At 46.8% G+C, this 17,504-nt stretch overlaps 1 protein-coding gene across 8 annotated transcripts in view; it reads right to left on the bottom strand.

Annotated features, from left to right (window-relative positions):
* The window catches only part of PAX5 (paired box 5), a 197,592-nt gene that overhangs the window by 68,250 nt on the left and 111,838 nt on the right, over nt 1-17,504 (bottom strand). For all 8 annotated transcript variants that reach the window (XM_032306380.1, XM_032306379.1, XM_032306384.1 and 5 more), the window contains one exon: nt 17,045-17,174. In XM_032306380.1, the coding sequence (XP_032162271.1) occupies nt 17,045-17,174 (130 nt within the window). The remainder of the gene's footprint in view (nt 1-17,044; nt 17,175-17,504) is intronic.

Genomic DNA, 17,504 nt, shown 5'->3' with positions numbered 1-17,504 from the left:
AGTCCTCATCCAGCTGTTCCCATCCCCCCTCCCAAAACACAATTGTGACAGTCAAGCAAAGAAAGGCGAGGGGAAAAATCCATAAAGGCTCTCGGCAGAGCAGCGGCCGGTGGAATTCTCCAGCTCCTGACCACCAGTTAGTGACGTCAGGATTTATAACTGTATTAAATGGTGTGACAGGCAGTCTTGATATATCAGTTCCCGCTTCTTCCCAAATCACAGACAATAAAAGCTTTGGCAGTGAAAGTCATTCATCATCATAAAGACCTGAGACATCCCAGTCATCAATTTCACTCACATCCTTAATACACTGGAGAGAGCGCAGGAGTCGAGCACCTCGGAAGGGGGGGTGGGGAGGTGGGGGGAAAAACACGAAGGAAGATTGAACAGGAATAATTACAAAGGTCAAAGAAGGGATTCCTCGGGGGGGGCGGTGCCATGGGTTGGGCCAGTCCCTGCCAAAGATGCGCTTAGTCCACGGAAAAGCTGAGCAGGTGCTGGGCGTGTCCCAGGCAGCCCAGACCAACACAGACCAGGCTCAGTGAGCCTGCAGTGGGAGCCAGATGAACTGGGCAGCAGGACCAGAGGGGGATGGGGAGTGGTACCCTGGGCTCTGTGGCTCCAAGGTGGGTTCTATGGGAGTCTTTTACTCCATCAGCCTCATTAGGATGAAAGAGATTTAAAGATAATAATAAAACCACAGGTATTTTTTATGTTGTAATCTATCCCCTTTCTGGCACAGATGGCTATCTGTGCCCGCTACAGTCTTCTCTTGGGCAATAGCTTTGGAGCAACTACCCAGACTGACACTACTGGTTATCAAAGATGCTCTATTCCTGCCAGGCCAGCTGGGAAAGAGCCACATCAGCCACGACCCCCACATGTGGCTCTGACCCACCCCTCAATCCTCTCTGTGGTCTGTTCTCCACGAGGCTCTGCCTGACACAGAGCTCCTCTGGTCAGATCTCCTGCTGGCCACTGATGCCGGGCTGGTGAGAAGCAGTGTGGCACAGAGGACCAGTGTGTAGCGGCTGGAATCTGACCACTTGCCTTTGAAACCTGACCCCAGCACGTAGGAGCTGTGTGACCTTAAGCAAATTTCTGTGCTCCTCTGTGCCTCAGCTTTTGCATCAGTTAAACGGGGACAATAAGACTAACTCTTTCATAGGGTAGTTAGACAGATGAGACAAGTTAACATATATAAAAGGCTTAGAATGATTCCTGGTGCCTAGTGAGTGGGAGGCTAGTCTTAGCGCCCCTGCTGGTGACTGTGGCTTCTTGGATCCCATTCAGGAATGAGATGAGCTCCAGGAGAAGGCCCTTACCCTTGCCCCCACCCAAGAGCTGACTCCCCAGAGAGCTTGTGTGACCACCCCATCCATGAGGTGAGCATGTGACACCTTCCCAGACCTGGGCTAACAGACACTCACAGAATGAAGCAATGGGTCTAGAAAGGCAAACTCATCTCTGGACAGGCAAGTTGGACACACAACAGGTGCCTGAGAGGATCCATGCTGAAACCAGCCTTACCAAACATTCACAGAAGATCTAAGGCGAGAGTACAATTCTACAGTCCCTCAAAGAATGAAAATAAGAGAAATAAAAAGAAAATAAAAGATAAATATAAGACAATATATAATAATATATATATAAATACATATAATATAACATCATAATAAAATGTAGCAGGCCAATAGAAGTAAATGAATTTGTAAAGAAATAATAATTGTAGTCATACTTCGCATTCAAATGTGCCTTATGCTCATCAAAGTGATATGAATGTGTGAATCATAACCCACGGGGTTGATAATCTTGGTAATAACCTAGGAGGGTGGGGTTTGGGGTAATTAGTAACAACCAATCACAGTGGACAGCTCATTTGTTCATCCATCCATTCATCCAACACTTCCTGAGAACCTACTATGTTCAAGTTCCATGTTACCTATTATGGGGAAGGCAGATCTTTCAGAACCTCATAGTCTAAGGAGAAAGGCTGGTAACAAAGAATTATAAATCAAGGTACAACAGAATAACAGGTGGTTTGATCTCCAGGGCCCAGGTGAGGGGGACATTGCTGTGATTGTAGGGTAAGTAGGAGGGCTTCCTGGAGGAGGTGGCAGCAGGGGACTGCTCCCCAGAGACAATCCCTGAAGGCATTTGGACAGAGACTGCTGGCAGGCCTGCTGGTTCCTCAGTTTCTCAGCAGGAGACATGAAAGCTTTTTATAGGCAAAGCCCTCCATCGGCTTGCATATTCCCTCTTGCAGGGAGACAGTACCTGAGCACTTGGCCATGGTCAAGGAGGCAGAGGCTCCATGAAGTCACAGGAAAAGGCACAGCTTACAGCTTATAGCCCATGTGCACTTCACCACAATCCCACATGAAGGAATGAGCCCAGACTATAACTCCCATTAGCAGATGTGAAAGCTGAGGCTCGGGCAGGTGAAGGGCGTCCCCAAAGCCAGCAAGGAGTATGGCAGAGCTGGGGCGAAGACTTGTAATCCTGACTCCAGTCAGCCCAGTGCTCTTCCTTTCGTGGCAGACTGCCGCCACCTCTGGGCAAACAACAAGCATTCTAAGCAGAGGAGGAACCAGCAGAAGCGAAAGGCTTGGAGTCACACCAGGTATGGCTGAGTTGGATGGTGGTAAAAAAACAGAAATGAAAACCAGGCCTGGATAAAGGGTTCCACTGGACAGCTTCACAGATGAGGTAGACAGATGACAGATGACAGTGACCAGGCAGGCTGAGAAACAAGGACAGGAAAGGGAAATAGTCCCATTCTGGAAGGATGAAGGCTAAGTCTGGCATGGAGGGAGGGGCACCAGAATAGGAATCAAGGGATGTGGTTTCCAGGGTTGTCTTCCTTTCGGACACCCTGAGTTCTCAGTCCTCAGGGCTCCTATCTGCTCACCGAGGTAGTTATACTAGCTGATCCCTAAGAGCCCATCCAGCACCAAAAGTCCGGTCTCTTGACCCTGGGCAACCTGGGGAGGATACAATTGTCACGGTGGTGGGGCAGATAGAGACCGAGTGAGGAGCAGCAGCACTTGCAGACGTGGTGGGACAGGTCAGGTGGACATGGAGCAGAGGAGGAGCCCGACTCCCTCCCAGATGGTGAGTCAGGCCAGGTGTGGGGGCATGTGGAGTCCTCAAGGAGACTGCTCTCCTGAGCACTGGGGAGGTACAGGCGACCCTGTGATGACCCCTTCAAACATGCCTACAGCCTCATCTCCAGAACCGGTGAATTTGTCACCTTACAAAGCACAAGGGACTTGGCAGATGTGATCAGATCAGGAATTTTGAGCTGCAAAGGTGACCATGGATTATCCAGGTGGGTCCAGTGTAATCACCAAGGGTCTCTACAGTGGGAGGGAGGAAGCTCAGATTCACAGAAAATGTGACAACAGGAGCAGAAATCAAAGGGGAGAAGATGATGCTACCTTGCTGGTTTTGAAGGTGGGGTCAGGGGTCATGAGCCAAGGAATGCAGGCGACCTCTAGAAAAAGCAGGAAAGGGGCACCTGGGTGGCTCAGTGGGTTAAAGCCTCTGCCTTTGGCTCAGGTCATGATCCCAGGGTCCTGGGATCGAGCCCCGCATCAGGCTCTCTGCTCAGCGGGGAGCCTGCTTCCTCTTCTCTCTCTGCCTGCCTCTCTGCCTACTTGTGATCTCTGTCTGTCAAATAAATAAATAAAATCTTAAAAAAAAAAAAAAGAAAGAAAAAGCAGGAAAAAGCAAATAAAAGGATTCCTCCCCCACCCGCAGGCCTCTAGAATTTGGAACACAGTTCCTTGATTTCAGGATTTCTGCCTCCCAGAATGGTTAAGATAATAAATGTGGGTCCTTGTAACCCCGGAAGCTTCTGGCAATTTGTTACAGCAGCAGCTCAAAACTAATTCAGGAGGCCACTGGACCATCCAGATGAGGGAACCATGCAGCCTTCTCCAGGCGGGACATGTCCTACCCCTAGTAAGCTTTTTCACCATTCTCTTGCTGTGGAGGGCCCCGACGCTCTCTGGCTCGGGCTGCTTTCCTGAGTACCAACATTTTATTTTATTTTTAATCAAAAATCTTAAATCAACAGTTATATAGCACTTATGGTGTTCCAGGCAGTGTTTTTTGGTGTTTTCAAAAATATCAATTCATTTTACCACAGGACAAATTTCTATCCCCATTTTATAGATGGAGAAACTGAGGCACACACTCTCGCATACAAACAATTGAGCAATCGAAGTCACCAATTCACAAGTGGCAGAGCTGGGATCTAAAGACAAGTGGTCTGACTCCAGAGTCCATATGAGACATGGTGCAGTTTGATCAACTTCCACAGACCTGAGGGGATGCTAGTGTTAACTGTGCTGTGGGTGAATGCGAGAGAGCTCTGCTTGGATACCCCTGAGGACAGGGAGCTTACTACTGACAGAAACCATATAGTACAGAAGTTAGGGGAAAACCAGCTCTGCTACTTACTGGTATGTGAACCCAAGCAGTTCCTTTAACTGTTAGCTGGGACAAAAATAGTACCTATGTTTCACAGAATAAGGGATGAAATGAAGCAAAGCTCATAACGAATGCTCAATAAACATTCACTATCATTGTGATTATCTCCTGAGGCGACCTATTCTAGTTTCGGAGGGCTCCAACTGTTAAAAAGTTCTTCCCACTCAACTGAAGCTTGCCTCCCTGTGCCTTTCCCTGATGTGCTCCTATCAACCACACCTCTCCCCCCACAGCCCTGAGCACAGAGGACGTGGCAGCCGGGCCCCAAGGCAGCTGTCTTAAGCCACCAGCACTGGGAGACAAGATACCCTGCCTGCTCTCCTTCCTGGACCCTGTCCTTCTCTGTCTGCAGCCCCAGTATCAAATACTCAGCCCCGAAAATATGGACTCTCCAGCCTGTAGTGCTTGAGAAAAGTTCATGATAGTTCATCCAGAACATTAGAGAGGATGGAAGTTCTGTCCCTATTGACATGTTGGGTATCCATAAAACATGAAATAAAGTTTTCAAAAAATTGAACAATAATATGAGAAGTAAAAACCCATTTGTAGGAAATAAACCATATGCATATCAGCTGATATACATGCATAGAAGAGCTGCTGGAAGAACACAGACCAAACTCTGATGGCATCAGCAGGATAGGTTAGGGATGGGGTGAGGAGACATGGTCTCTGTAGCTCTACGCACTTCTGTGACCTTTGGCTTTATTGCCCCATGGACGTGTATTATGTGGTGATTAAAAAGGAATTATGAGGGGTTCCTGGGTGGCTCAGTCAGTTGAGCATCTGACTCTTGGTTTTGGCTCAGGTCATGATCTCCAGGTCGTAAAATCAAGCCCCTCTTTAGTCTCCGTGCTCAGCCCAGAGTCTGCTTAAGATTCTCTCTCTCTGTCTCCCACGGTCCTCCTCCTGCTCATGTACACTTTCTTTCTCTCTCAGATAAATAAATATATCTTTTAAAAAAAAAGGAATTATGAAAAGGGGATTGCAAGATACCAAACAAAGCTTCAGAACAGAATCTTGGAGCACCGGGCTCTCCCAGAACAGGCTAGACATGGCCTCTTCCACACCATGTTCCCCTAAGCCCACAATCAAACCGAGGCCACTTCTCTCCTCGGTGCCCTCACATACTGTGGCTTCTCCCATGGTATCTCTCTTTTTCTTGTTTGTTTTGTTTTGCTTTGTACGTGTGCCTCCCCCATCAGACTATGAGCATGTTGAGGGCAGGGACCCTACAACCCTCAAGGCTCAGGCAAGGCTATGGTCCAACAGGACGGAGATGCTGAGTTTTGATGAGCAGATGAGAGAGTGGGAGACAGAGCGATGGCGGGATGAATGGCCACTCTGCAGATTGTCGGACACTACAGTTTGGTATGTTTTCTCCTCCAGATAATGGCAAGGCAGTAGTGATCTCTGACCAGGAGAACAAGCTAATGAAATCGCTATTTTAGGAAGATGGATCACAGCAGGGTGGGCTGGGAAGCCGGAGGCCCAGAGACCTGCTCGAAGGCTATTTGGAAAGGTCGGCTTCCAAGCTGCTCGCAAGTGTAAAAATCTATGAGTGTATTACCGGGATGGCCAACAGCTTTGTTTATTTTTATCCTACGAGATACAAGGTCAGAAACAACTACAGCACTTTCTGCTGAAATTATTTTTTTTAATTGACACTGCACTTTCCACAAAGATTAATTCATTTATTCAACAAATAGTTCTTAGGGACACCGTGCTAACCTGAAAGCAAATCAGATTTTCCTTAGATGTGCATTTTAATTATGGAAATACTTGAATTTCATTTTGGCTTCAAAATGATCAGAACTTCAGCTTCTCTGAACCTCTGAATATCATTCCAAACACTAAAATTCCAAAATTCCAGGTGTTTATAGAATCTGTAATGGTAAGTCTACTTCACAATCCCAAACCAAATACTTTAAACCCCAATTGGATTCACCTTGAATCTTTCTGGAAAGCAAATAGCCCTGTATCTCTGGGGAAAGTTCCAGGCTCACATGCTGAGTTTTTTTTCTGGTTGTGGTTTCCTGAAGCACAACATCTCGTTTGGAGAGAGAGTGACATCACTACACTGGGATGAAACGCCGTGTTGCTGCCTGTTCTTGAGAACTTTACACTCAGTACTCCAGGGGATTGGTTACATATCAGGATGAGTTACCTGCTGAGCTAACATCTGGGGAAAGCCATTCCAGGCAGGCAAAATGGCCTGAGCAAAGGCCTGGAGTTGGACATAGGCAAGGCCAGTTGGACAGCCTGTGGCCAGCCCTTCCTGGCTTGACAGAGCAATTTTCTGTAGGGGCAGGAGTAGCAACCAGAAGAGACGAGGAAGGATCAGGACTGTAGCAAAGCCAAGAACTTGTAAGGCCATAGGGGGCGGCCAGCCTGGTAAATTACTGAGCTGCCCAGGAGTCCACGGCAAATGGGAGAACCCAGCCCACCCTCCTCCCCCCCACCCCTGCCACACACACACAGGGACCGCCACTTCTCAGCTCTACTGGGAGTGGCTGCATGGTGATGTGGATCCAAGATGGACACGTTTTTCAATTTTCCAAGACGAGAGAGATGTTTTAATCTTTATGTTAAATCTCCTGACTTTAAAGCACCTTTAAATTTAATTTTTTGATAATCATATATTGACAACATTTGAAAACTTAAACATGTAAATGGTATTTGGGAAAAAGTCCTCTTCCCATACCCAGTTCACGGCTTCTGCCTAAACATGGTTATTAAGTTCCCAAGTATCCTTCTAGGGTTTCTTTATGCATGTGTGCGCAAATACAATATGCATTCCCATTGTCCTTCTGTTCTTTACACAAAAGGTAGCATTCGGTACACACTAGTCTCGCTTTTTTCATGAATAATGTATCTCGAAGATCCTTTCCTACCAGGACATAGAGAGTGTCCTCATTCCTTCCTACAGCAGCACAACTGTGAATTGGATGGCTAAGCTACTCTTGACTTCAACAGTTCCCCACTGATGGACACTTGGGCTGTTCTCCTCTGATCTTTACAATGCCAGTCAAAGCTTTTTTTTTTTCTCTTAAGTTTGAAGAACACAACACAGGGCACCTGGGTGGCTCAGTGGGTTAAAGCCTCTGTCTTCAGCTCAGGTCATGGTCTCAGGGTCCTGGGATCGAGTCCCACATCAGGCTCTCTGCTCAGCAGGGATCCTGCTTCCCCCTCCTCTCTCTCTGCCTACTTGTGATCTCTCTCTGTGTGTCAAATAAATAAATAAATAAAATCTTTAAAAAAATAATAATAAAATAAAATAATAAAATAAAAAACACAATGCAGACCAAACAAGCTTTGGGCTGCACCCTGGGTACACAGAATGCCAGCTGAGGGAGGTATTGGGCCGTGGCAAATCAGAATCACTTCATTGGAGTATGGCTTCAGGTAAGGAAATCAGAATCACTTCATTGGAGTATGGCTTCAGGTAAGTACTGCCTAAAGGAAATCAGAATCACTTCATTGGAGTATGGCTTCAGGTAAGTACTGCCTAAAGATTCTTTGCCTTTGAGGTGGTGAAATCCCCATCACCAGAGGTAACCAAGCCCTGATGTAGAAAAATTCTCAGGTGGGTGAAGAGAGGGGCCACCCAACCTCAGAAGTTAATTCCCACTGGTTTTTCAGAGCCCCCCCAAAGCCTGACTATGGGCTGGGCCCCACTAGCAACAGAGAGAGAACTAAGAAATAGTCCCACCCTTTCCACATCTCACTTGCTCACTCGTTTCACAGTTAAAAGGCATCTACCAAGGCTGGATCTTGTCAGGAATTCCCTTCCCCGAAATCTACCCAAAGCTTCTCATCACTGGGATCTCAGATTAAATGCCACATTTTTAGAGCAGCTCAGCTTTGTCCCCACACTCACTCACCATCACCCTTCAACCAGCTGGTTCCTCCAAAACACGAGCCTTGATGAAATTAAGTTGCACATTTTTTTCTCTGGTTGCTGTGAATTGTCCAGCTCTTCCCAGCAGATAAGCCCGGTGAGGACAGGGTCGGGCCACCAGGACCACCATCGTGCCCCAGCTGGGCACACGGTGAGAGTCCAGTAAACAGTAACTATCCGTGCTATGCTCCTTTCCAGTGAACACAATTTTGACACCCCAGTATCTTCCATGGGAATCCTAGGCAAGCCCCAGGGCTGAGCCCTTGTCACGTGATACTGTATTGTAGCTTTAATTGTATTTTTTTGGCGGCATCTTTGGCAGACGGGACACACAAGGAATTTCTCATCTTTTAGTTTTTGCTATTCATTATGATTTCACCCTGAGCTTATTTTGCTGGTTCTGATTGAGCCTCAAAGGCCCATGACAAACAGATCCGAGGAGGTGCTCCCCGTGGAAAGATGAACCAACGGTCAGCCATTCAGAATGGCTTGGCACTGGCCAGAACTTCTGGTACAAGAGCCCAGAAACACGCTAATCACTACCATCTGTTGAGTGTTTACACGTGCCAACCACTGTGCTAAGACTCTGCGGGGACCATGCCTGTTAGCCTCACAGGAAGCCTACGCGCTAGCTCTGTCTGGGCTTCATTTTATGGATGGGAACTTAGGCATGGAGGTTAGTAACCTGTCCAAGGTCAGTCAGCTAGAATATGGGGACACTGGGCTCCAAGCTAAGAAGTCTGGCTTTCCTGCTGACATTCTCAATTATATGCTAGAAGAAACACCCTACAGAAATTTAAATTGGGGTTTGGTTTGTTTGTTTTTTTTTTTTTTTTTTTTTGGTCTATCCCACCACATAACGGCAGCAGGCCACAAAGGTCAGAGCTCTGAGTGAGCCCTAGTTCCAGCTCTAACTCACTGGATATGACCTTGAGCAGGTCACCTCCCCTCTCTGGACCTGGGTCTTCCCGGCTGTCAGGTGAGCAGTTGGACTGCATGACCTTCCCACCCTGCCCATCTGTGGTTGGGATGTTTTCCTAAGGGAGGCTGGAAAGTTCAACACAGGCTCCTGGGCCCTCCAGATTGCCTTCTCCCCCAACTACCCACACACCCTCAGATGTCCCTGTGGAGGCTCTCAAACTCTCTTCCCCCACCATCCCATTATATCCTTGCAACAGCCAAAGGAGACAGGCAGGGCAGGAATCGCCACCCCGTTTCATAGACAGGTAAACTGAGGCTCAGAGGACAATCTATTTGCTGAAGGATAGGACAATGAAGTGGGAAGATCCAGGCTTCCGCCCATTCCTCTGACTCCCAGTCTAGTGCTCTTTCATTCAGTTTCAGCGATTGCTCAGATGAAAAAGGCAGGGGCAGGGAGGGCTTTCTTGGGCTGCCAAGTCTGGGGTATGGAGGCTCCAAACATTGAACCTAGGGGTAGAGCAAATCAGAGCTGGTGGTCTTAGGGATTCAGCATCCTTCTGTCTTCTGCATCTGCAGCCCACTAGTGGTCTCTTTTGCTTAGAGGAGAGAGTGCCTGGGGGAGCCTCATACCCCAGGGTCCTCCACCACCCAAATTTACTTGAGAAGAAGCCTCCCTCGGTCTCCTCCCTCCATCCTAACTGCTGATGCAAAAAGATGGTCCTCAGGGGAAGAAGGCCGGCAAGTACACAGGCTGCCCCCATTCCTTTGTTCTTCCAGGCAAAGGTCAGCTGGGCACCGCGGAGGGCAAGCCTGCTGGGTCCTTCACCAGTAGGGAGATGAGCAGAAGTGGGGAGCCTGGCATCCCACCTGCTGTCCTCCCTGGCAGGTAGGCACAGTGGCTGCCCCATCGGCAGGCCTGTGGCCCAAGGACACATCTGCAGATAATTAGTCCCAATCAGGACGATCCCAAACTGCTGATGATGCAGAAACGAGCTGGCCATGTCACTGGTTTGCAAATGGTGAGCAGTTTCTGAACCGTGGCCCTGGCTGGTAGAGCAGGAGTTTAACTTAATATTTAATGTGGCATATAAACGATGGAGAGAAACTGACTCATTCTCTAATGAGATCTTCCCTGCATAGCACGGAGTGTAAGGGCCGAGATGGAGCAGGATGCAGGCCACCTCAACCCCAGGCGCATCGACTCCAGGTAGAGCGTTGGGCTGGCTTACGGTCCCATCGGGCACCAACTACGCTGCGGGCTCTGTGGGGAGTGGAGAAGGTAAGGCGTGGGGCTGGAAGCTTCAAGGTCTCCCCAAAGAGTTCAGAACTGTATCAACATATCCACGAACACAAGTGGAATTCAATCACTACCCCGTGGTCACACGGAGGCCCATCCTAACAGCTCTAGGGGGCATTCCTTCAAGGCGTTCTTAACACTTCTCAGTGGGGTCAGCAACTGCCCCCCTAGAGGGTGTGTGGAAAATTTGTGGGGGCTTTTCGACGACTGAGAGAGGCATTGCTGCCCACCGTGAGGTTTCCTTTCATCTTGCACAACTATCATGTCCTGCCCAACAGGACAGGTGAAAATTCTGTTTATAATTATTTGAATCTAGCTCTGAACTTCATTTACATATAAATGTGAACTTGCAATTTCCAAGGTCTTAATATACACTGCATTTTCTAGGAATGCAATGACTGTGTAAACCGAGCAAAGCTCATACTTTATTTTACTTGGAGCTTTGCCGGCAGTTCCTCACCTATCCATAAAGTCAAGCTCGCCATAGAAGTAGGTACGAGTCTCTAAGCCTGCTCAGGGCTGTGGCTGATTCACGGTGATCCTGTGCACGGGCAGGCTCCGAATTACTTCATCATGTCTTGCTGTATAATCAGGCAGAGTACTTACGTATCAAAGTACATAGTATCTTTTTAAAGATTTTATTTGTCTATTTGAGAGAGAGAAAGCAGCAACTGGGGGACAGAGGGAAAGGCAGAAGCAGACGCCCTGCTGAGCAGGGAGCCCAATGCGGGGCTCGATCCTAGGACCCTGGGATCAAACACGAGCCAAAGGCAGACGCTTAACCGACTGAGCCACCCAGGCGCCCACAAAGTACATAGTATTAATTATAAACAAGTTAGAAATAATTTCACTTTCATTCTTCCTGTACCTCATAATTAAGAGATTATTTTTATTTTATTTGAAATCAGATGTGAAGATAGTCTTTATGAACTCAAGTTCAGGATAGTGAAGGGGCATTGTTAATGTCTGCTGTCCCAAGGGGATGCTGGCTGGGATGGGGCAGAGAACCTCAACATCACAGTACCCCATAAAACACAGGAAGGACCGGGCCATCTTCCCCTGAGTCCTCATTATACAAGCCTCCCACCTGCCTGGGTGTGCCCGTGCCTCTGTGTGTGTGTCCTTTATATTTTTTCACACCAATGGGATCATACGTCACACGGTGTTTTACAAATGGCTTATGCACTTAAAAATATATCTCAGACATTTATTCATTTCAGCATAGACAGCTCTACCTAATTCTTTTTAATTGGTTTGATTGGTTGCATAGTATTTTGTGCTAGGAGGAGCCATCATTCATTTAACCAGCCCCTGTTGACAGACACTACATTGTTTCCATTTGTTTGCCATTATAAATAATTCTATAATTATTATACAGAGATAGGTATCACTGTGCATCTATGTGAATATATCTGTGATCCACATATGAAAGTTCTGGGTTAGAGGGCAGGTGCATGCATTTAAACTTTTGATGGATATTGTCAAATTTCCCTCCAAAACAGGTTACACTGATTTGTAAAGAGGGTATGAAAATACTTGTTTCTCATACCTTCTCCAACACTGGCCCTCAAGAAACACTTCAGTCTTTGATAAGCTAGTGGGTTTTTTAAAGCGTCTCATGATTGTTTTAATTTGCAGTATATTTTTTTAAAGATTTTATTTATTTATTTGACAGAGAGATAGAGAGCACAGGTAAGCAGAGCAGCAGGCAGAGGGAGAGAGAGAAGCAGGCTCTCTGAGAAGCAGAGAGCCCGACATGAGGCTCGATCCCAGGACCCTAGAATCGTGACCCGAGTCGAAGGCAGATGCTTAACCAACTGAGCCACCCAGGCGCCCCTAATTTGCAGTTTTAAAATCATGAGTCAGGGGGCGCCTGGGTGGCTCAGTGGATTAAGCCGCTGCCTTCGGCTCAGGTCATGATCTCAGTGTCCTGGGATCGAGCCTCGCATCGGGCTCTTTGCTCAGCGGGAGCCTGCTTCTCTCTCTCTCTCTGCCTGACTCTCGCCTACTTGTGATTTCTCTATCAGATAAATAAATAAAAATAAAATCTTTAAAAAAAAAATAAATAAAAATAAAATCATGAGTCAGGTGAATATCTTTCATGCACTGTTGGACATCTGCATTTTTCCCAGTGAATGACCTACCCATAGTCTTGACCTGTTTTTTCTACTGATTTTTTTCCTTGTTCATTTCTTTTTTTTTCCTTTTTTTTTTTTTTTTAAGATTTTGTTTATTTAGAGAGAGACAGTGAGAGAGAGCATGAGAGGGGAGAAGGTCAAAGGGAGAATCAGACTTCCCATGGAGCTCGAAGCCCGCCCAATGTGGGACTCAATTCTGGGACTCCAGGATCATGACCTGAGCTGACCAAAGGCAGTCGCTTAACCAACTGCGCCACCCAGGTGCCCTTTCCTTATTCATTTCTAAAAGTTCTTTATATATTAAGAAATTACCTTTTTTGTCTTCCATGTTCCATATTTACCCCCCCCATTTTATTTTTTGTCTTTTGAATGTTTTTACATCACATACAAAAGACTTATTTTTTTTTAAGATTTTATTTATTTATTTGTCAGAGAGAGAGCGAGCGAGAGCGAGCACAGGCAGACAGAGTGGCAGACAGAGTCAGAGGGAGAAGCAGTTTCCCTGCGGAGCAAGGAGCCCGATGTGGGACTCGATCCCATGACGCTGGGATGGATGACCTGAGCTGAAGGCAGCTGCTTAACCAACTGAGCCACCCAGGCGTCCCACATACAAAAGACTTATATATTTAACTGTCATTTATATTATTTTTTCTTTGTCTTTTATAATTTGGAACAGATTTTTAAAGGCCTTCCCCACTCTAAGATTATAAAATGTAGCCCTCGTTTTTTTTAGTTTACTATTGGTTCCGTTTTTTACACTGAAAGTTTAGTTCAACTTGGAATTTATTTTGATATAAAAAGTGAGGTGTGTATCCAACAAGCCCAGCTGTCTCAACGCCACTAACTGAATGGCTTATCTTTACCAATTTGAAATACTACGTTATCAACACCCACATATATTTGGATCTATTTAAGGACTCTCTATGCTGTTATATTTGTCTGTTTACTTTAGTTTCGATTACAAATAGTTTTAGGGGCACCTGGCTGGCTCAGTCAAGAGAGCAAATGACCCTTGATCTCTGGGTTGTGAGTTTGAGCCCCGCATTGGGTATAGAGATTAGTTAAATAAATAAACTCTAAAAAAGCCCTAAAAATAGTTTTAGTTGCTGCTGATTTATCATAATGGTTTTTGTTTCTTTTTTTTTCCCTTAATCCCCTTTTATTTTTACTTTTTTTTATTAACAAATAATGTATTATTAGCCCCAGGGGTACAGGTCTGTGAATCATCAGGCTTACACACTTCACAGCACTCACCATAGCACATAGTCTCCCCAATGTCCATAACCCAGCCACCTTCTCCACACCTCCATCATAATGTTTTTTTTTTTTTTTTAAAGATTTTATTTATTTATTTGACAGAGAGAAATCACAAGTAGATGGAGAGGCAGGCAGAGAGAGAGAGAGAGGGAAGCAGGCTCTCTGCTGAGCAGAGAACCCGATGCGGGACTCGATCCCAGGACTCTGAGATCATGACCTGAGCCGAAGGCAGCGGCTTAACCCACTGAGCCACCCAGGTGCCCCCATCATAATGTTTTTAAATAGGCTATGACTTTTGCTCATTTCTCTATTTCAGAGTTTTTTAGCTATCCTTGAGTGTTTATTCTTCCAGTATTTTTGTATCATTTTGACATGTTAAAAAAAAATTCTGCTGCTAGTTTGATTGGGATTGCTTTGAATGAGTAGATTACTTAGGGGAAACTGACATCTTTATGATATTAAGTTTTCCCGCTCAAGAACAAGTTATATCTCTCCATTTATTCTTTTGTGTCCTTAGTGGAGTTGAAAGCGAGGTTTATTCCTCAGCCTCTGGGGTTTTTTTGGTGCTATTGTTAAAGGACTCTTTTCTTCTATTAGTTTTCTAGCTAGCTATTGTTTGTTTACTCACGAGAAAGCTAATGATTGTATTTGTAATTAGAATACTTCCAATATTTCAAAATCAAGCATATGGTTATGCAAAATCAAGACATGGGTGAACTTTTAAAAAACAGATTGGATTTTTTAAACAAGATATTTTAATTTATTCTTAGAGAGAGTGCTCACCAGAGCAGAGGGAGAGGGAGAGAGAATCTCCAGCAACCTCCCTGCTATGTGTGGAGCATAGCGCAGGGCTCTCACAACCCTGAGAGCATGAGCTGAGCTGAAACCACCAGTCAGACACTCCACTAACTGAGCCACCCAGTCCCCCCTGGATTTAAAACATTTGTAATAAGGGTGCCTGTGTAGCTAAGTGGGTTAAGTGACTGCCTTCAGCTCAAGTCATGATCCTGGAGTCCCAGGATCAAGTCCCCCATCAGGCTCTCTGCTCAGTAGGGAGTCTGCTTCTCCCTCTGATCTCCCCTTTCATGTTCTTTCTTTCTCTCACACATAAATAAATAAAACATTTTTTTTTAATTGTCATAAGGGGCACCTGGGTGGCTATGTGGGTTTAGCCTCTGCCTTTGACATGAGCTAATGACATGATCTCAGGGTCCTGGGACTGAGCCCCGCATTGGGCTCTCTACTCAGCAGGGAACCTGCTTCCCCCTGTCTCTGCCTGCCTCTTTGCCTACTTGTGATTTCTCTCTCCCTGCCAAATAAATAAATAAGTAAATAATCTTTAAAAAACTGTAATAAAATAAAACAGCTCAGAATTACACAAAGTGGTCCTAGGTATAGTAAGAGCCCATCATGAAACGTGATACTGATTTTTCCCAACAGCTTTCGCCTGCCACCTCATACCTCGCTCTCATAACCCTCCGTCCTTCTCCACAGAAACACCCCTTCAGCAGTGAACACCCAGGAACACACCTCTGTGGAAAGACAGGCAAAACAGCCCATTTTTTTTCTATTTTTCCCAGAAAAAGGCAGAAAATATTTCTTCCAAGGTAACCATCCATGACCTGAGTGCTTTTACAATTCTACAGCAGATAATTTAATGTGCTTTTAGGAAAGATGAGAGTTAAAAACAACACAAAGAGTAATAATGGGCCAGGGGTTAGAATTATCTCTAAAATTAAAAAAAAATTTAAAGATCAAGCATAATTCCGACTTTGCTCTGGGGTACAAACAAATCTTTGGTCAAAGGTTTACCTAAAAACCCAATCCGCTCCCAGACCTGCTGCCTGGGCCCAACCGCAGCCTTTCAGGAGGAGAGGGGTTCTCGCTGTCTTAGAGCCTATATGACATCCAGCCCTCTCCCCCAAAGTTCTAACCCAAGCCCAGTTCCCAGCTTCCTGACATAACCATAGCCCACCCGTACTTCTAAGAACCCCTGTCTGTTCCTTCTTACCATGTCCTGCCTAGCAGCCTACAGGGACTTTCTGCGACCCCCGGCTGGACCCCTCGGCTCTGGGCCAAGCGCCAGCCCCAAGGCTCCCACTATCTGTCTGTCTAGTATCTGAGACTGCTTCCTGCCTGCCCACTTGGACAAATGTCCAGAGTCTGTCCTTCCATATTATCTCACTGGTATCGGAGCGCGAAAAGGTATCTGCCTAACCCAGCCCTTCTAGTCCACCGCGAGAAGGTGACTGGCCACCGCGAGAAGGCCCTGACACAGCAATGCATGTCGGTGCTTGCTGTGTGCTGAACAAGTCTAAGCACCTTTTATGAATTAATTAATGAATGAATCCTTGCAACAACACCATGGGTCAGGCGCTATCACCATCCCCATTGTAGGGATTTATTTTTTAAGCACGGCCCAGAATTCTTACATGATCTACCCAAGATTACAGAGCTAGTCAGCTGGCAAGTTCAAATCCAGCAGCGTGCCTCCAGGGTCCAAACTCTTTACACTGAGAGGGAAAGAGGCTGGCCCTGGGCCTTCCAGAAAGGCAGCTACTTTGTATCCACCAAACACCTTCCAGCCTAATCCTCCTGCCCTTTTTGACTGGCCTCTGCCTGGAAATCTGAAATGCCAATGCCAGTTTGCCAGAAGTGTGCTCTTTCTCAAGTCTCACCAGCCAGGGCTGCCCTTCTCACGAGAGGGATTGAACACCAGGCCCCACCCACTTTCCGAAATCACCGAGGCCCCTCTGTCACAGGCCTCGCCTGCCCTCCGTCCCAGCTCATGGTCCCTTGGGCATTTTTTCTCCTCTGGCTTTATCGGGGCAACAGAGAGCCTATTCTCACCACAGTCACAACCTCTGGGCCCAGCAGTCTCCTGCCTGACCAATACCAGGACCTCATATCGTTATTAAAACAAAAAATGTCCAGTCAAGTCCAAAAGCACCAAGCCACTCACTGCACGCAGGCAATCTCAGTCTCTCTGTGCCAATCTCTCTCTCTTTCTTTCTCTTCCACCTTAGGTGCCCTCACCTGTCACAATGGGGTAGGACTGTGGCCCAGGCACGCTGCTCCCGATGTCGGCAGGGGTGGGACTGGTCAGGTTGGCCTTCATGTCATCCAGCCCTCCAGCCAGCGAGGCCATCGCTGAATACTCAGTGGTCTGAAAGAAGAAACAAAACAGAGAGAGCTCAGTATCCAGACTCCAAAACACCTTGGCCAAACGTCAGCACCAACCACATTCTGGGGTTCAGCCCATGCCGGTGCCAAGGCCCACTGAGGGCTCACAACCCCCTTTCCCCACCCCCAGTGTTGAGAGAGCAGGCTCGGCTCAATAGAACAAGACAGGTGTCCAAACTCGGCAGTTGTCCCTGGGGGAGGAGGTGGGCGGTCTTCAGTGCAGCTGCACTAGAATCCCAGCCTAGCTTCCTGTCCCTGCAGGTTCCACCTGCCCTGTCCTGGCGGCCACAGACGGCCACTCCCACGCAGGGAG

The sequence above is a fragment of the Mustela erminea genome, chromosome 12, assembly GCF_009829155.1.
Source record: "Mustela erminea isolate mMusErm1 chromosome 12, mMusErm1.Pri, whole genome shotgun sequence".
In the NCBI taxonomy this organism is placed as follows: domain Eukaryota; kingdom Metazoa; phylum Chordata; class Mammalia; order Carnivora; family Mustelidae; genus Mustela; species Mustela erminea.
This window is presented reverse-complemented; position numbering and strand designations above follow the sequence as displayed.